Source organism: Corvus cornix, chromosome 7, assembly GCF_000738735.6.
Source record: "Corvus cornix cornix isolate S_Up_H32 chromosome 7, ASM73873v5, whole genome shotgun sequence".
NCBI lineage: Eukaryota > Metazoa > Chordata > Aves > Passeriformes > Corvidae > Corvus > Corvus cornix.
The window spans coordinates 319970-340409 of record NC_046337.1 but is presented as its reverse complement, the minus strand read 5'-3'; the positions used below and the strand labels follow the sequence as shown (position 1 = coordinate 340409).

Below are 20440 nucleotides of genomic sequence, written 5' to 3'. Positions count from 1 at the left end.
GTCTGATCAGTCTCTCATTGAGGCAGGTGTCAGTCAGCTGGGTCAATCTTCCTTGGTCATATTTTAGGAAATGAACACTTCGATTCACTCATAGTGTTATAGAATAACACAAGCAGAACAGGTGTAACCTGGGAAGAAATTTAGATCACTACAGCTTTTTGCTTTTGTGACAAAGATCAAGGTCTGTTCTAAAGTGAAAATATTTTTTGTTAGTATAAATCCCAACAGTGCCACCACAATTGGTTTTGGCTGGGCAGGGGGACAGTTCTGTCATGGTTTACTTTGAGTACTCTGTTTGTGGGAGCACAGGTGGGTGTGCTTTTGAATCATAATCAGGGAGGGACTGACTCATACTGGTATATGTTATATCTCTAGTTGGTGGCCTGCTGAGCCACTGAGGCATTCTCAAGTCCATGAGGCCAGATGGGATTCCCTGAGGGCACTGAGGGAGCTGCGGAATAGCTCACCCAACCACTCCCCATTATTTGTCATCAGTCCTGGCTCACTGGGAGGTTCCAGATGACCGAAGGTGCCAGTGTGATGCCCATCCATGCTCTTCCAAGAAGAGTTAGAAGGAGGATTTGGGGAATTACAGGCCTGTCAGCCTGACCTCAGTGCCCAGGAAGGTTATGGAACAGATCGTCTTGAGTGCGGTCACACGGCACATACAGGACAGCCAGGGGATGGGGCATAGCCAGAATGGGTTTAGGAAGAGCAGGTCCTGCTTGAGCAACCTGATCTCCTGCTATGGCAAGGTGAACCCACTCAGCAGATGAGGGGAAGGCTGTGGATGTGTCTGCCTGGAGTCCAGCAGAGCCTTTGATACTGTCTCCCACACCATTCTCCCGGAGCAAGAGGCAGCCCATGGCTTGGACAGGTGCACTGTTTGCTGGGTTCAGAACTGGCTGCGTGGCCAGGCCCAGAGGGTGTGGTGATGAATGGAATTCCTTCCAGCTAGGGTTGGCCACCAGTGGTGTCCCCAGGGCTCAGTATTGGGGCCAGTCCTGTTCAATATCTTTATCAGTGATTGGGATGAGGGGATTGAGTGCACCCTCAGTAAATTTGTGGATGACACCAAGTTGGGCGGGATTGTTGATCTGCTTGCAGGTAGGAAGGTTAGGAAGGCTGTGCAGAGGGCTCTGGACAGGCTGGATTGATGGGCCAAGGACAAGTAAATGAGGTTCAATAACGGGAAGTGCTGGGTCCTGCATTTGGATGACAACAACTCCCTGCAGTGCTCCAGGCTGGGGACAGAGCGGCTGGAAAGCTGCCTGGGAAAGTACCTGGGGTGACAGTGGCTGAACGTGAGCCCAAGTGAGCAAGAAGGCTGAGGGCACCTGGCCCATATCAAAACTTTGTGTGGCCATCAGGACTAGGGCAGTGCCCCATCCCCTGTGCTGGTACTGCTGAGGCATCTCCATTTCTGAGGTCAGTTTTGGGTGCCTCAACGTAAGAAAGACATTGAGGGCCTGGAGCATGTCCAGGGAAGGGAACGGAGCTGGGGAAGGGGCTGAAGCACCAGAAGCAGCTGAGGAAGCTAGGGGAGGCTCAGCCTGGAGCAAAGGAGGCTCAGGGGGGACCCTCGTGGCTCTGCACAAGTCCCTGACAGGAGGGGGCAGCCAGAGGGGATCAGGCTCATTCCCAGGGAACAGGGACAGGAGGAGAGGGAACAGCCTCAGGCTGGGCCGGGGGAGGTCAGGTTGGACATCAGGAGGAATATCCTCATGGAAAGGGTGGTCAGGCACTGGAAGGGGCTGCCAAGGGAGGTGATGGAGTCCCATCCCTGGAGGTGTCTGAGGAATTTCTGGACGTGGCACTCAGTGCTCTGGGCTGGTGACAAGATGGGGATTGGACACAGGCTGAACTCAATGGTCCTGGGGAGTTCTGAATCCTGCATAGAAGTTTAGTTGAGTTCTGTAGGGAGTCTCTTATCCACGTTAAAAGTAAATTGAGTATTTTCATACTAAAATAACAACTTGTTAAAAATTGTAGGGCCAGCATGGTAGCAGTAACTTTTGGGGGGGGGGTGGGGTTGGAATGTAGGGCAGCTAATTGCCAACTGCTCCTTGTAGGTTTATGGAATCACTGCTATTTTCTGTGTGAAACCGTATACTGCTGGATTTTGAATGAACTGCTGCTGAATTGACAAGATTAAATGGGATCATTTGGAATTGTGAATTTCATGCTTAGCACATTAGTTTTCAGTGGTTGGGCTGAGAAGAGGTCTTGCAGGAAAAGCCACTCATCAATGCAGTTTTCAGTAGTAACTGGAATATGCTGATGTTAATGTCTTTGCTAAGACAGAAGTATTTGCAGCAGTGGCTGTTTTTTTAGTTTGTTCTTTGGTCTAGCTGTTTGTGACACTCAGAGATGGGCAACTTTTCACCTTTCCTTTAGTAAATGGGTGGCAGAATAAGAACGATTGAATATGCTTTCAGATGGATAATAATACATCTCTTGGGTTTCTCTATGTGTTTTTCTAGAAGTGTTGTTTGTTCAAGACTTCAGCAAAATCTTTTCCTTTTGGATAAGTATATTGAACTGTATCATATAAGTAGAGAATGTGCACTTTGCTTTTTTCCTTCATTATTACGTACAAATTTTTTGCATCATTTTGGAGATATTTTTAATAGCATTTGGGAGCAGGGAGCAAACCTCTACGTTTTTCAGAGGGAAATAGAAGGAAGAATGCATTCTGCCTATTTTTTATTGCATGTTAAAATATCTTTAGTAGAATGAGAACTATTGATATTAAGTCCTGGAGATTTCCTTACAGTTCAGATATGTAGTGCTGTACATTCAGTACTGTGTAGGCATGTCACTTCATGGAGATACCTGAAAAGAGATTTACTAAATGTTCTTCCAGTAATTGGGCACAAACTTATCACAGTCTCACTTTGAAATTCTGATTTGCACGCATCTAGTGATCAGTTAGGTGATAAATGTGTGGCAGTTCTGAATTGAAGGCAGTACTTTTTGTTAAATGGACTCCCAAGTTTGGCATGAGTGAAACAAAAATCTTGGTCAACATTTTGTGAATGGCTGGAAGAACTGGGGGTTTTTTCCAACTCTCTTAATATTGTGTTCAGTTGCATAGGTCACTCTTGTCTATTTAATCCTAAGAACTTTGAGGTTTAGAGTTCCTGCTGTTTAGCAGCATTTTTAGTTTCAGTGAGTCAAGTCTGAGATGTCAACTTCCTAAAGGTCTTATTCTAGGACAAAATAAATGCCACTCCTGTCTCAGGTGAAATAGCTAGCTCATTTCCTTAATCAAAATTCTCTGTACTCCTTTATCCATATGGTGACCTAGAAGTTAATTTTCCTTTGTCCTGTGTACTGTTAGGCTTCAGAGGAGAAACTCTCCTTGAAAAAGAGCCTATCTGAAACTGTGGGTGCCTCTGAAATGTACTGGAGTATTGACACCTTTTGTAGCACACACAGTTTAGATTATCAGCTTGTCTGCTCAGCAGCGGCTGAGCCCTGGTCCCCAGCTGGCAGAGCAGGAGCCTCAGCTCCAGCGCTGACTTAAGCTGCCCGAGCATTGTCACAAAGCTTTCAGAGAGGATGTGTCAGAGGCAGTCCGGGAATGCCTCCAGTGCCATTCTTCCCTCCTGCCACTGGCAACAGTAAGCTTTCTATAAAATGCTGAAATTTTGATCCCTCATCAGCTAGAGCAGCACTAAACTGTTGTACCAGACTAGTGAACAATGCACGCATAAAAGTATTAAGGGCTTTAATGGTCTGCTGCTGTTGAATACAGAATAAGTGTGATCAGCCAGTAATTGTAGCTGTGTCATCTCACATCCTGTAATCTGTGATTCTCTCTACACTGTCCAATTTTTTATCTTTTGTCTTCTATTTTTGAAGATACTGAGATACTGAAAGCATGCAAATGCAGTTGTGTGTGTGAGTAAACTTAATTTTTACAGAAAATATTAAAGTTACTCTGATGTTGTTAGATATAAGTACAGGCTTTTTCTGCAATAGATTCTGGTAGACAATTTAAATGCTGGGTCACTACAGTATGATATCCATTTTGGAAAATACAGTATTCAGTGTGGGTTTAAGTAGTCAGTTGCTTGATCTAGCTCTGAATTATAGCAGTTGGAAACAGAGGACTCTGCACAGAGCAGTGCAAGAGGCTTATATGAAGGAAGGTGTAAATCAACTTCGGTTTTGTTTGTCCTCTTCTTTGTTGCACATTTTTATCATGAAAATATCCAAAACATAATAGCCTTTTCTGTAGCACTGTGTGAACTTTCACAGGTAATGGAAGTTGTGTGGCTCTGCACTGTGGTTGCAGTTGAATAAGAAATAGTAAATGCAAGGTAAAAATAGTCCTCTCAAATGTAGGCTACACTTTCTTAGATGAGCAACTTGAGCTGTTGAAAGAGGCTCAGCTCAATTGTTCAACAGACAACACTTTGTGATTAGAACACATTTCATAGTTCAGCTTACAACTACCTTCATAATATTTCATAGACAGTGACATTTGGCATTTGAAGCAACTTAGCATATCCCAGTGTTACTGCAACTAGGAGTACCAGCCCATCCTAGCCCAGTTTTCTGCCACAGCAGCCACTGAGAACTGGTCAAGTCAAGAAGCTGCAAGAGATGCCTTTGTTTATTAGAGGCATTGTCTCCCTCTGATGTCCAGCTGCCCGATCTTGGTCTGGCTAGCCAGGCATGAACCATTCAAAAGGAATCTGTGACTTCTCTTTGCTGCTTGTGCAGTTGCTGCTGATTCTTCCAGAGCTGTCACTAGAAAACCTTTTGCTAGCCACCTGGGCCACTGTTTGTTTAAAGTTGTCTGTGTTTTTCCAGAGGTGTTCAAATCACAACAGGGCAGGAAGAAAGTAATTTTTATTTTTTGATGTGGTGAATGTAGATTCCTCATTCACTTCCATGTTACTGAGGGATAAAAGTTCCTCGTTAAATGAAATGCAGTTGAATCTGCAACATGGTATCATGATAGGATACAGATGGCACAGAATTGCCCTTAAACCCTTTTATTATCCAAAGCCCGCAACAGGACAATGGCAGTCTTCATGGTCAGTTGTGCAAACAGCATTCCCATTAATTACTTGTTTTCAAATATTTGCTGACAAGAGCCCAGCACAGTGTGTTGGTGGTTGTTGTCCCTTGCCCCAGAGCCACCAACCTCTCAGAGATACTCAGCTTTCACATGGAAGGAGTATTCAGCTGTTGAGATTGGTATGACTGGCCTTGTCTGTACCTTGGTGCAGTGAAGTGTCGTCTCGAGTGAGATTTCTGCTTGGCATGTGGAGCTCACCCAGGAAGAGCGGTTGGTCACCTGGTGTGAGCACTACAACATCAGCAGAGGGTTTGGCCCTCCTCCAAAAACTTCAGCTTTCAAAAGGAAATTACACAGAGCTAAAATGTTCTGGGCTCTGGTTTTCACTCGTGGCAGCCTATCTGCCTGTCTGCCTGCAGTCAGTACAACTGCTTTCCAAAGTGAGCTGCTTTCTTGCCCTGTGTGTGTGCTTCCTGATCCAGAGCTGGAATTGTGGTTAAAGCTGTCTTTTATTGTAGTTTCGTAATAAGAATTATGGTCTGTGGCTTTGCAGTGGAATTTTAGGTTATGAGCATAAAACCTGCCGTTTGATAAGGTGATTAAATAGTTGATGCTAAAGAGGTTTATAGAATTACAGGTTGCTTTTTTCCCCTCAATGTGTGTTAAATAATTTTGAATAAAAGTAGTTCTGGCCAAGCCAGTGTAGTGTATCTGTCTGAGAAGATTTGTTTGGTCCTTGGGATGCAGTATGGCAGCGTGTTCTGTAATTTTGTCTGTGATTTTACTACATGCTTCCCACATAGATATTCTGCTGCTAATGCTAATAAGCTTATGAAGAGTTGTGTTTGAGTTCTGCAGCCATTTTGTCAGTAGTCAGTGCTGTAGGATTCAGTGAGTTGTGATTTGTGCCCAGGGCAGCAGCTCCTCTGTGTTGGGAGCATCCTGTTTGAGGAGTGAGCTCTCCCACTGCTCCCAGAGAAGCTGGATAGGGAAGCAAATTCCAATAGAGTCCTGTCAAAACTAGTGTGCTGTCTGATAGATACACATTATGGGGGTATGTCCATTCAGAGTGGTATAAAATTTCACTATAAGGAAGCATAAACTAGAAAGGTGATCAATTTAGGGTTGGTTAGGACTTAGTTTTCTATAATAATAATACAATTTAAGCTAAAAGAAGAAAGTTTTAAAGCGTGAGGTATTCTAGCTGTAAAAAAGATGGTAGCTCTGAAACTATCCATCTTGTGTATTTAGGCAGGTATTTAAGACATATCACCTGCTGCAGATATCAAATTTAAGAAGGCGTATACAAAAGTCAGCACTCATTGTTTCGAAGTTTGTAAACTGCTGCTTCATTGGACTCCCAGGCTGCTCACGCCAGAATGTACTCCAACTAGAAAATAGAGCTGGATTTTTTTTTCTTACTATGCTTGCACTTGCAAAAGCACGTTAGATCTTCCTAAGCATCAGAGTGATTTAAAACTGGCAGATGAGTTGCGGGCCTCTTCCCCCTCTGCTGTTCAGTGCACTGTGCAGTTTGTGGCTTCCTGGTCAACACCAAAATAAAGTGAGGAACAGTGTAAACAGACAGATGATGGTGTTCCCAACTCAGCAGTGCAGGTGCCTCTGAAGTGACCAAATGAGGCTTGGTGGCTTTTCCTTTTATTTCTCCTTATTTCAGTTTTTCTGATAGAATATGAGTGAGTTTTGCTTTTAAATGTAGTTTAAATAAATGAAGTAAAATTTATTGCTCTGTTGTCCATTTATGTCATTCACCTCTTCTACTCTCAAGAAAAATAGAAGTATAGTTCTTCTGTTTTAACTGCCTTTGAATTTTTGTAGTGTGGGCAAAAAATTTTTATTTAAATGGGCAATTTATTACTTGAGATGTTATGCAGCAAGACGTTTTCTAGAATAATGTGTTCATTTATGTCTCTATCTGTAATGGAAAGGGAAATTAATAGAGATTGGTTGAATGGAAGCAATTAATGGCTAGCATGTTTTATTTTATTCATCTAATTAAAAGATCAGTAAATAACAGATTCAGATTTGCAGTTTGCATCTACGACATTGCTCTTTTAATATTGGTTTAATAGTAAGGAACACAAAACAGCTTTAAATATATGCTAAATATTTTATATTATTTCTGCATACAAGGAGCACAGTATTGTTTATTTTGCAGGTTTGTATTTGTTACATGCTGTATAATACAGCATCATTTACTCGTGAAGAAGCTTGTCTGGCTGACATTTGCTCCAAAATTTGCAGAACTTCAGCATCTGAACGGAATTTTTTTTTTTTTTTTTTTTTTAAATCACAGCATTCCCCGCTAACATATGAATGACCATCTGGAGAAATCAGCTTTTAGATGGATGTATTATCTATATTCTGACTTAGAACTGGAAAATAAGCTATCATTTATAAACTGCTTTGACTTTCTTTACTTTATAAATTTCTTCAACTTTGTTCACTTAATAGACATCTTAGTATTTTCTCTCCAAAAGACAGACTGTCCTAATGAGCTGACTGGGTGCACGTGTACTGTTGTGGTATAACATGGAGCTGAATCGAGCCAAGCCTTGATGTCATACTGTGACCACTGGGTCTCTGTGTCGTACAAACCTTTGGGTGTTATCCGGGCTTTCTAGTCCAGACACAGGCCTATGAGGTTCGTGATGGTCCATGGGTTATCATGTTCATGAGACTCTTCATTTCAGGTCTCAGGATTAAAACAATTTAGCTGTGGAATTCAATCTAAAAGCAGATTTTAATTAAATCCAAGTTTAAAACATGTCCAAAATGCTTTTTCATACCTGAGCATCCACTGTGTCAAGTTTTTCTAATACTGAGGCTTGACAGCAATGCCAGCTGTTGTGGAAGGGGTGTCCCAGAGGAGGCTGAGGGCCACAGCTCCTTCCCATAACTTCAGCATATTCTGCTCTGTTCTTTGAGTAGAGCAATAGTAGAAAAGCTCTGTGGATGCTCGTGTCCTGAGGCAGTGCTGGGAGAGCTCCATGTCCTGGATGCAAACCCACTTTTGCTGCAAAATTTGGGATGTTAGGGTGTTTATTCAGTTTGGTTAGTGAGTTCTCAGAAATGTTTGGAAATGTCCGCAATCCCTTGTATCCTCTGGGAAGGGCAGTCAGCTGTGTGTGTGTAACAGCCAGTTCAGTGTAGTGGGCTCAGATCAGACCTTCAGAAGTAGCTTTTTCAGTTTTGTCATCTAATCTAGTCATTTTGGCAGTAGGGCAGCTGCTGTTTGCCCTGGGCCTCAGCTGCCTGCCTGATGGTATAGGTACTAACTAGCCTTCTTTTGGGGAGTTCTTGGAGGGGATCTCATTGTGTTGTTGGTAGAAAAATCTTTATCTCAACTTCTTAGAATAGCTTTTCCCTACACTTACTCTGAGCCCCTGTTGTTAGTCCAAGTCTCCTGTGCACTGTGGAAGCTCTTGGGGTTGGAGCGGGGAGCAGAGGCCCCTGCGGAGTGCTGGGAGCTGTGGGACACTGCTGAAGCACCCTTCATCTTACTGAAAAGGGGCGCAAGCTGCAGGGAGTGGAGAGTGGTTCATGAAAGGGAAGTGGTTCAGCCCCATTCCATGTGATGTAGGGTGTGAAGGAGCAGTTTGCAGGAGCTGTTATCCCTGGCTCACATGCAGCTGCTGGGCAATACCATTACATGAGTCACACACGGGAGAAACCTCACTCACATGGGAGAAACCTCATCAGTAATTTGAGCTTTCAAGTCAAAGGAGTGCGCTGTGTTACACTTGACTTGTATATAAGACTTGCTTTGTGCTTCATCAGATTGCTAAATATTGGTGGCCATCTATTTTTGTATGGTTTACCTAAGCTTCAGAGGGTTTACAGTATCAGTTTGAAAAATAATGCAATTGCGCAACAGAACCCTTTTCTCTGGTCAATAAAAGCTAACTGAGGAGAAAAACACCCTCAATATCCTTTGATGTGACATAGTCTGGATTTCAGAGTGCTATAGAAAATGGTCCAGATTTCAGTAACACCCATCCTGTGCAGCACTGGTATTTCCCACATCTTCCTTGCAGCATTTCGTTCCAAAAGCCTGTTACAAAGGCTGAAGAAGTTTGGTACCCTTGACCAAGAAATACAAAAAAAGCTGAACTCAGAAAAGGTGAAATAGTACATCTCTACACTCAGCCAGTTTGAAGTTATAAATCTTAAGGTTTCCAGCTACAGTCAGAATGTAGGATACCTTAGGATTTGAAGGTTTGTGATTGGAAAGGTTAGGATACGATATTTTCCGGTTTCCTTGTTTATAGATGAAATTGAAGACTGACTTTATAGGCACTGATTTTGTTGGACTGTGGTAACATAAGAAGACACAAAAATTTTAATTGCAGGAGGAATAAAACCCAAGAGTGCTTAAACATGTTTTCTTTCTGTAACAGGTGATAAATCAATATTTGCATGAATCACTGATTTAAAGAACCATTAAATTTCCACTTTTCTAGTTTATTCCCCTAAGGAAGAGTCAAAACACAACTGTGATGAATCAGTGATTGTTTCAGAGTTAATCCACACCCATTTTTTAACATCAAGAATGCTTTTCTTTTTATTTTGGAATTTCAGGAGCTTCAATTTCAAAGACTTACCAGAGAACTGGAAGTGGAAAGGCAAATTGTGGCTAATCAGCTAGAGAGATGTAGGCTTGGAGCAGAGTCACCAAGTATCGCCAGCACAAGGTACAGGTCCTGATGACTTTACTTTCATTTGTCCCATAAATTAAAGGCTTTTTAGTGGTGCTTATGTCCTCTATACATATATTTTCACTGATAGCTGCTCACCTCTATTAATATCTGACAAATTAAAAAAATGCAGATTTGCTGGAAAGAGTTATGGGACAGTTTCAAGAGGCCTCTCTAATGATTACATTTTCAATGGAGTGTATGTAAAGCTTTAATTTCTCTTTAAACATGTTGAATTTTACCTTTTTAGATTCATCCCAGGAGACATACAATAGACTTACACGTATTTGAATCAAAGTAACAGTGCTAGTTAAATACAGTAATCCAGGTTTTTTTTTTTCCTAAATTTTTCTAAATTAACTATCCAATTTCATTCAGCTTTTCTGAAACACTGTCTGTTGTTACATGTGTTTTCAGTGCCGGTGCACTCTCAGCTCTGGCTGTGCATGAGGCTGGGGTTGCCAAGGGTGTTCTGCTGCCCCCAGTGCTGTGTTCCCATGCCCAGCTGGTCAGGCTGGCTTGGGAGTCTCAGTTGTTCCTTGGCACTGGGTTGCAAAATGAAGTAGCATCCATCAGTATGACTGACTATGTCCAGGTGTAGTATTCCAGACACTTTCTGAATTCACACCTAGAGAATTAGTGCTTTCCAGGGTCACCTGGAAAGCACCAGTGAGTCCCAGGACTACCTGTTTTTGGTGGCAGTGCTGGTTAATTTGTTGGGGGGGAACATAGGATTGCTTAGGTTCCTGGCACAGGGTCTGGCAGAGTGGGTAGAAGAATCAGCTGTATTGGTGAATTCAAGAAGATAGCTGTTAGAAAAGTTGAAGACTGAAAATTACCGCATTTACTTAAAATACTTGTGAAAATGTCTACTTATCTGTCTCAACAAGAAAAGCAAAATACTGATTTTCCTGGTTTCCAGTTGCTTGTAAGGTTTAATACAAGTTTATGGAGTTTAGTATATGGCATTTTATTAGAGAAATCCCCCTGTACTAAGAATTTAAAGTTACACAAAGTTTTATACCCTGCATATAGTTGTAAATGTGTTGTTGATGTAGATATTTAAAATGGAAGCTAAAGGACAAGTAAAACAACACATTCAGTCTGTAGGGGTGCTTGAGTCTCGCTGGCAGCTCTGCCTGAGCAACACACCCGGATTGCTGGGAACAGCCCGTTGCTGCTCCTGCCTCACAGCACAGATGTATTCCAATGATGGAGGCATAGCCAAGTAGTGAACTAAAATACTACAGGAATATGTGTGAAGTACATACATTTTAAACAGAATTATATTTTTAGCTTTTTACAGCTTTTCACCATTTTACAAATATTTAATAAATAATACTTAATTTTTTTCATCTGTTGTCTTTTTTTGATGACAACAGCAGTATAGCCAAGCAGGAAGGTAGGCGATGGAAATCACTGCTTTTCTCTCAAGTGGTGCTGTTTAAACCAGAAATACTTTTCACCTTATGGAGTACTTGCAAAGATAGTAGGTTTAAACTGTTTCATGTCATGCAAAACCTGTGAAAGATGCACTGGGGGTTGACCTGTCCAGTCAAGGAACTATAATTGTGTTTACGTCATTTTTAAAAAAATAGCAAACTGCTTAACAAAATCAGAAGTCTGCAATTTCCCTAAATGCCAGTGTTATTCCTGAAGCCTTGCTGTCCTGTGCACAGGTGCTGGATGGGACCTGGCTGGGGCCTCCACCAGCCTCTTCTACCTTAGCAGAGTGGCACAGCCACGTTAGTGAGAGGGATGCTGGCCCCTGCTCTAACCTGGAAATCCAAAGCTGGAAAGTGTTTGTTTGAGAGCTGCCACATGAAAATGTAAAGTAGTGCTGGTGGTCCTTAGTGTGTTCTGTCTCTAAATGACTTAATGCTAAACCTTTTCCATTTATCAGATTTTTATTTTTTCCAGATTGGCAGGTGCTTCAATTTTGTGTCTAAGATAACTTTGAACTAAAGGAGTGAAATGGCAAAGAAAAGGTGTGAAATTAAGAAAGGGGCAAAACTAAAAAAACTACCAAACAACAAAAAAATCAAATTAATCAAAACCTCAAACCAAAAAAACCCAATCCAAATCCTTAGAAATGCAAGTGAGGAAAAAAATCAAAAGGGTCAAAAAAAAAAAAAAAAAAAAGCATAGATGGATTTCAGCACAGTTTGTATGCATGCTCCATCTCCAGTTACCAAATATTTGTGTTACTGTCATATTTGTCTCTATCTTCTCTAATTGAAACTGTACATCATACCAAGCTGTTACGATATTTCTGATAGAGGAGTATCTCTGCGTGTCTACTCTACTAACCTAATTCTTTTTCAAGGATAGTAGTGGGCTAAAATGTAGCATTTTCCGAAGGGCAGCTCACCACGTGGGCACTCTTTGGATATCTTACTTGCTACTGTCTGGAAGAGACAGCATTGCAGTTAATTCCAGCAGCAGCTCAGCGTGGGCATTGCAGTATGTCCCCACAGTGGCTTTTAAACAGTGGAATGAAATGCGCTGGACTTACTGCTCAAAGCTGAAAGATTTGCTGTCTTCAAAACATTGCACCTGCTAGGTGACAAAATCAGGTGATGATATCAGTAGGTGATGTATGCTGGACCTGTTCCAAAATCATTTAATAAGAGTCAAGGTAAATGCTTGACCAGTTGAAGTATTGACGAAGCAGCTTTCTTCATGTGACCCACGGTCAGAGCAGCCTTTTTCATTCCTACATTCCGTACCTGTAAAGGAAGTTCAAGTAATAAGGTATGTTGGGCAGGGACGTGCTCCAGGTAACAGTCTTGTGTATGTGACAATAAAGTATTTGTGTGTATTCAGTGTGTGTGTTACCATTGCCAGAAACGCTGAGCCATGTTGCCTCGGTGTAGGGAATTGAGTTTCCAGAAAGTCTGAGGAACAGAGTAAAGGGCAAGAGTGGAAAACTTGGTATTTAGGTAGCGTGAGAATTCTGTGGCCAGAGGTTGACTTTAAGACACTTGAAGCCTACATTAGAATTCTCCTTTTTCCTGAAGTCTCATTGTAATTCTAGTTCAGTTTGTGCTAGCATGTGTCTTTAGCACTCTTATACAAATATTTTGTTTCCAAAAAGGTTCCTAAATGGTTGACTTCATTTTAGGAACCAAGTATCTTGTGCTGTTCAGTTGCTGAGCTAGTTTTCTGTAATTAGTAGCTGTGGTAGAAAGAAGTAAAATAAAAAAATCATTTAGAAATTGCTACATCTTACCCAAAATCATAGTCTCATGCTGATATTTAGGCACAATAAAATCTGATGGACTTGCCTGTTTTTCCTTTAAAGAGCTTTTAGTTTAGAAAATAGCTTATAATCACTGCAAAAAACAACATATTATTCAAAGTTTGATATTTTATATTTAGAGTAAGGAAATACATTTTCCCATAAAAATATTTAGAATATAACATATGGATGAATTCTGCATTTGTCTGCAGAGGTGGTCGTGCATCAATACTACTGTCAGCATGGGAAAGCACATGCTCGGTGGAAGGACAAAAGGGTAAAGATAGTTTGATAAAAAGTCATTATTGGAAAAATGCAGGAGAAGGTTGGATTTTGTACTGATACCAGACACCTGCTTGGTCTGTGCAGTAGTTGGCTCTGAAGGCATCTCTCTAACCTGGACAGTGTGACATCTGTCTGCTCCTCACTCTCAGAATTGTAGCTGTGTGTCAGGTGGTTTGACTTGTTCTGTATGAAGGACCGGAATTCTCTCTGGAAAACTGGAAACTGAAGAAACAGTGAAAAAAATGAACAGAAACAGACCTATGATTTTTGAACTGCTTTACATGTAGAAGCCAGATGCTCTAGAGTGGTGATCCCCAAACCTCCTTTGCTGGACCCTGCCCCGAGCAGTGACTGCTCCTGTCTGAACAGAATGTTTGGTGCTGGTGGTACACAGATGTCTGTGGGCTGTGTATGCTGGTTGTGCTGTGCTGCTGGTGGCACACACTGGTGTGGGCTGTTACCGACATCATGGCACCTTAAACAGGAATTGTGTGTCATAAGTCATGCTCTCACCTGTCCTGTTGCAGACAGGTTATGCTGCTTGGTGCTGTGACGTACAGTAAGTTACAGTAAATAATTCCCACTGACTAATAGAAAATTGAACTTGATAACCCATGGTTTGGTTGTCCGGTGTAAAGCACTGCAGAGTGGTATCGACATGGACTATTGACATTTTTTCTGCTGGGGGGGGGGGTTTGTACAGTTTTCTATGATTAATTAAAAATACAATAAAAAGCCCAAACTAACCACATGGTTCATTTGTGTGATAATTTTTTTTTCTTTCTGCAGCTCTACTGAGAAGTCATTTCCTTGGAGATCCTCAGGTATTATCTTTTATGTACAATTTGCTTTAAGCCCAAGTAGATTTATATTCTTGGCATTCATTGCTTGTTTTGTCAGAAATGAAACATTTAGCAGTAATGCTACATATCTTTTCCAAGTATCTTTGTTAAAGTATGACATTAATGTCTTCTTTGTCACACATGGGACACGTGTGTTCCTGTGTTACTGTAAAAGGTGCTTGAGCTTACAAGTACTTGCAAGTACTTTTCTTGTATCTTTATGTGCCTTTGCATTTCTGTGTGAGCTGTGACTGTAACACAAGGCTTGTCATGTATTGGGTCTTCTTTGCAATTAATTAAAATTTACTTGTGAGTCTTCCCCCTGGCAGGTAAGGATCATGAAAAAATACTGCATGTTTTAAGCCTGAAAACTGGACTTTTTTTTCTTTTTACTGATGTTCTTACTTAACTGAGAAGATCTCCAATAAGTGAAGGTTTTTCTGAGAGTGCTTTTTCTGCTTTTGTATCTCAGGATAGTATGAACTTTCTTTCCAAAAGAAACATTTTTCTTGTACTGCTACATCTGCTCCTAACTATATTGGGGGAAAGGGTAGGACTATTTCTTCAAGGTGGCATTCATTCCCTGGTCTGTTGGAATAATCCGTCCTGCCCCTGCCAGGTCAGAGCATGGAGCTCTGAGAGGTTGAGCGCATCAGTTACGGTGTTTAACATTGCGGAGTCGCGCTCTGGACTCCGTGGGCTCTGGAGTGATGGGGGCACGTGCAGGAGCCACCGTGGGACAGGCACAGACAATGGCTCCTGCAAGTCACTTGTTGTGCTGGATGACTGGGTGCTCTTGTCATGCTGGCCAAAAGTGGCCCACTGCAATCCCAATGCAGTTGGCATTGTAGGGTGAGAGCTGCATGAACCCCGTTCTGCAGAGCGTTCCTGTCCCACTCGTACATACAGGGTGCTGTCTGTCCTCGGAGCTGTGCTGGCTGCTGCACAGGGACCCTGCCTGCTGCTCCTTGTTCAATCAAGCATATTCATAATTACTATAATTGGGATTATTTTATATCCCATTCCCAGTTTTTGTTTTATTTGGAGATTAAGCTCTTAAACTTGTGCATAATTGTATTTTCATGGTTTCTGTTGCTGCAGCTGAGGTGAGGCACACGTTAGCTTTTTTCCTCTCTTTTAAAGCTAATGTTCTCAACAGCCTACTTGTCCTGCCATTTAACTTTTGCTAGTCATGGTCATGCTTTCCAGGTATTCTTTCAACAGTGGTTTTAAACAGAAGTCAAATTTGTTTTTTCAAGTAATTGAGAAACCAGTCTTACATATTTTTTCAATGTGAATGTTGGTTTTGTGGGTTTTGTTTGTTGGCAGTTTTTAAATCACATTGCTTCCCCTTGTTCTATAATGTCCCAATGACATTTCACAACTGGTACAGATTCCTTCTGAGAGCTCTCAGCTGTTGTTTTACTTATTTATTTCGGCCAATTGCATTCCATTGCTTTATTTCCTTTTCTGATTTTCCTGTAACTTACTCGCTTTTCTCCTTAACCTTCCATTAGTTTCTTCCTTTTCGTTTCTTTCTTTCTCGTTCTTTCCTTCTTTCTTTCATCCAGCTCATGTTTTTGTTTTATCCTTTAATTCTCTCCTCACATTTGTGTGTTTTTATTTAGAACTCTCCTGTGCACATCTCTGCTAAGAAGTCACTTGACATATGGCAAAAATTCTACTTCTGTTTCAATGCTGTATGTGTTAATGCAAACCTAGATGTGTATTTCTCACATCTCTGTATTCAAAGTAGTCTTTCCTGCAGTAATTGCTCAGAAGTGGGCATGTTGGAAAAAAAACCTATTTCTTGCTTATAATTTCCCAATCTACATCTCCTTTCCTGTTTACAGTTATGTTGTGATTGTGGCATGATTGTGGGTTTTATTCCCCAGTTCACCGTGGATCTTTGTTTTGTACAAGTGTTACTAGATGCTGCTTTATGAATTGTAATCTGAAAATGCTGGAGTTAAAGATGGATAAAAACACTGCCTTAAATCACCTTTTTTATGACTGTAGGTAGTGGTTTACGTCAAAAGCATCAGTGGACGATAAGATGTGACTGTAGCTATAATTGCATTCTGCATCAGTAGAACTATACAGAATTTTTCACAGAAGTGTAAAGTGATGTTGTTTTGCAGATGCCTATAAATAGAATATTAGATCAGCCATTTATAAGAAGGCTATTGTTTTATTCAGGGCATTCCTCCTGTTTCATGGTAGTGGAGTCAGATAGAAAGACAACAATTCATTTTATTCTGCATTCTTGCCTTTGTTAAACAGCCTAAACAGTCTTTATTTTTTAGCCCTATGAAGGCTTTGGCGTGGTGGGCAGTGTGTGATGGGAGCGGGGTTGGACTCAAAGCTCTGTCCTGGGAACATCTGCACTGAACAGCACAATTGGACCTTATTCTTCCTGTGTGTCTCTTCCCAAACTGATTGTCAGTTTGACATTGATTTAATATCATGTAATATCCAGTAACTGAGATAATAGGGCCTTGTATTAGATAAACAAAATGACTGAAGATTAAGGTATTGAAGTTGGATGTAATCCTAATGTAAAAGTCCAAGTCCTCCAAGTGCTTTATTCCGAAGAACATGGAACATCCACTGGTGGCTGTTACCATCTGGTGTTGAGCTGGTGTAACAGGCTGTGAAGTGAGTTCTTGCAGTGTTGATTCTCTGGATCATTTCTAGGCATACTGACAATTAAACTAATGGAAGTGTAGTAATACTTCTTATTAAATCTTAATTAAATTTGGTCATGATACTCCTATTCTAGTAAATTAACTAGCGTCAAATTTTACAAGCTAGTTTTGACCTATGGGTGTACTACTGATAAATAACTGCTGACTTCCTGGGATTTCTAAGATTTATTGATTTTTTTTTTTTTTTTTTTTAATTTGACTAGTGTTCGAGTGTTCTTCAAAATAGCAATTGCTGAGTAACATTTTTAGTATGAATGTTCCATTATGGCTCATTATGCAGATAGTGAGACACCAGCATTTTGTGTCCAGCCACTAGTAAAAGCCAGAGTATTTCTGTGCAGCAGGCATCACTGCCCAGAGCCCACAGCTCCTGGCACTGAGCAGTCCTTGGGACTGGGCTGGTGGTCCTTGGCATGTTCCCTTTGGGTTCACTCCAGGCTCATTCATGGATTACTGCAGCAAGAATTTATGTTTCAGGTGGTATCTTTAAACATAACCTCCACTGCCTACTCTGCTTCCTCAGGGAGGTTTAGCTTGGATATTAGGGAAAATTCTTCATGGAAAGGGCTGCCCAGGACTGGGATGGAGTGCCCATCCCTGGAGGGATTTTAAAGCCATGTGGGTATGGCACTTTAGGGACAAGTGGTGGCCTTGTACTGGGGGAACAGTTGGACTCGATGGTCTCAGAGGGCTTTTCTGACCTAAACTGTTCTGTGGTTCTGTACTGCATCTCTGCTGCCTGCATACATGATAATTGAATGCTTAATATTTCTGTTAAAATAATGTTGATTCAGTATCTTCATCTTTGTCCTTTTCTTCCCAGATTGTTTAGGTTTTTCCTTTCTTCATAAGAGCATTGCTGTGCCTCCTTTGCCTTTCTTTACAACACTGTCATTTGTCTGTACAATTCAGCTGACATTCTTGGAACCAAAGTTAGCTTAAGAGGCACATATTTAGATAGTAGTTTACTAAGTAAAAAAAAAAAGTATAGAAATTTGCTGCATCTGGTGTTCATAGTACACAAATAGGGATGAAATTCAGCACAGCCTTTTCTATCTGGAGGTGTTGATTACAGGCCCTTAAGACAAGGATAGCTGTCCACTGGGCACTGCTGCACAGTTGCACAGTGTTTCTATTCTTCAGAGTATACTAGGTAATCAATTAATTTTTCATTAAAATAGGTTGGAACATATATTTGAAAAATTAGAATTGTAGAATTACATCAAAACTTTCAGGAGACAAAGTTCTCAGAGATTTGTATTAACATTCTCTTCATTGTGTTTGGGAGATGATACCTGTCTGCCAGTAAGCTGATTCTGTTTGGTGTAAGTCCTTCATTAGTATGTATGAGAAAATAATGATTATTGAGTTTGCAGGAAACTTGCATACAAAACACTGGATTTATCTAAATAATTTGTTCTTTCAGATCCTCCGCCCAGCAGTGTAAGCAAACCCCAGGTGTCAGAGGGTGTTCACACCAATGCCTATGATACTAGGACAGAAGCAGAGCAAGGGACTCTCTACTCACCAGAGCAGACATCTCTCCATGAAAGTGAGGGTCTGTTGTGTGCATTTTAAATATTAGACTATATTTCTGTATTGACAGTATGAAAACATAATGCAGTTATGAATGCATCAAATAACAAAGTTATATAATAATTTGTGAATTTGTTTGATGATTTTATTCTTATGCTGGCTTCATATCTACAGGGTCTGTAGGTAACTCAAGAAGTTCAACACAAATGAATTCTTATTCTGACAGTGGTTACCAGGAAATAAGCAGTTTCCATAACAGCCAAAACTTGAACAAGTCAGAGATCAGACAGCAGCATTCCCTTGGTGGACCTGCCAACAACCATGTGGTGAGGAGCTCACGCGCTGAAGGGCAGACGTCAGTCCAGGTACTCTGCTCAGTGCCCTGCACCTCTGGCTGTGCACGGGCTCCAACGGGGTTTAGAGACAGCAGCTGTATAGCTGGGCTCCCCTTTGTATGGGCTGGAGTTAATGTTACAAAGTTACAGGTTTTGTTTAACCCTTTCACTGGTTAAAAAGCCGGAATGGCTTGCAGCAGAGACTCGTTTGCTGGCATCAGCGCACGTGTGATCTGGGTCATTCACAGGAGTTGAAGTGAAGTAGCACTCCTGACTTCACAGTACACTGCTATTGTCATATCAAGAAAGTATCAGTCAAAATTCATTGGGAAATGGGGGAAAACTTCCGAGAAGTTAGCTTGTATGTAAGCATAGTTGTTAAAGGAAGATGCTGGTATTGTTCCTGTACATTCTATGGTTTCTAGCTTTTCCCTCCTTTTTTGGTAAATGGAATGATAGTAAGACTGTAATTGTCAGAACATTTCTAGATTATACCAGAACTCTTTGTGTTACTGTTCCTGAATTTCCAGAGTGGTTGAGTAGTAAGGAAGGAAAGCACAGGTGCAGATTAACATAGCAAGCCAAATGAGAATGAGAAACAGGTCGTTTTTTAATGTTAAATTGTCATTTTATATACTGAGAAGCACTGATTAAAAAAAAGTTACAGAGAAACTTGAAGGAATTAGGTTTAGGGTAAAAGCTACACTCCAGCTGCCTGTATATACTGTTGTGTGCATTTCCTGCTGACTCCTGTCTTGCAGGAGAACAATATCCACTGTGTGACCTTAATGATAAAACTCATAAATGTTTTTGATTTTCAACAGCCTTCAGCAAATACTGCTACCAACCGAGTCATGAGACGGGTCAGTTCGGTGCCATCCAGAGCACAGTCTCCCTCCTACGTGGTCAGCACCGGCGTCTCCCCGTCGCGGGGGTCACTGCGGACATCTCTGGGCAGCGGGTATGGTTCTCCCAGCGTTGCTGAGCAGAGATCCCTGGCTTCCCACGCATACTCATCCACCACCCTGCCCGTGCAGCGTGCGGGGTCCCCGTACGCTGGGCACCGACCTGCCTCCCCCTCGGCCGTGCGGCGCGTCGGCTCGCTCACCTCCCGGCAGGCAAACCCCAGCAGCGGCACTGCCCAGTACCAGACAGCAGGCAGAGTTGGCTCTCCTCTTGCCCTTACTGATGTGCAAACCAGAGTGGGATCTCCATCCCAAACTCAGCTGGGATCCTCTTCCCCGAAGCGTTCTGGCATGACGGCAGTTCCACAGCACTTGGGAACGACGCTGCAGAGGACAATTCATGACATGGAACAGTATGGACAGCAGTATGATATCTATGAGAGGATGGTCCCCCCGCGGCCAGATAGCCTCACAGGTGAGTAATGGGCACAGACATGGATAAAATGCAGCACAAACCACAGCTGTAGAAAACCCAGAATGCAGTCGTGGTGTTGTGGATGAAACGCTGTAGTGCTGAGACATAATTGGGGTGGATGTGTCAGGTCAGTTGTAAATACTGATGTCAAACACTCTGTATCAATCACAAGTTCCTGGTGAATACTGGCTTTCTCTATGATTATTAATTGGTGGCTATGCATTGAATTAAATCCTATGATTTAAGTTGCTAACTGAAATTCTAAGTCTTACAGAGTCATGTCAACATTTTCAAAGGTAAAAGTGCATTTAAATATGTGTGCAGGCTAAACATAAAGTAAAACATACTAGCCTGGAACTA

The 20440-nt window shown here is 41.6% G+C and overlaps 1 protein-coding gene across 8 annotated transcripts in view; it reads left to right on the top strand.

Annotated features, from left to right (window-relative positions):
* The window catches only part of PKP4 (plakophilin 4), a 71741-nt gene that overhangs the window by 29627 nt on the left and 21674 nt on the right, over positions 1–20440 (top strand). For 6 of the 8 annotated variants that reach the window (XM_039554806.1, XM_039554805.1, XM_039554804.1 and 3 more), the window contains exons 3-7: positions 9638–9750; positions 14069–14103; positions 18256–18387; positions 18540–18730; positions 19525–20080. In XM_039554806.1, the coding sequence (XP_039410740.1) occupies positions 9638–9750; positions 14069–14103; positions 18256–18387; positions 18540–18730; positions 19525–20080 (1027 nt within the window). The remainder of the gene's footprint in view (positions 1–9637; positions 9751–14068; positions 14104–18255; positions 18388–18539; positions 18731–19524; positions 20081–20440) is intronic. The other 2 variants (XM_039554807.1, XM_039554802.1) reach the window with 1 other exon arrangement.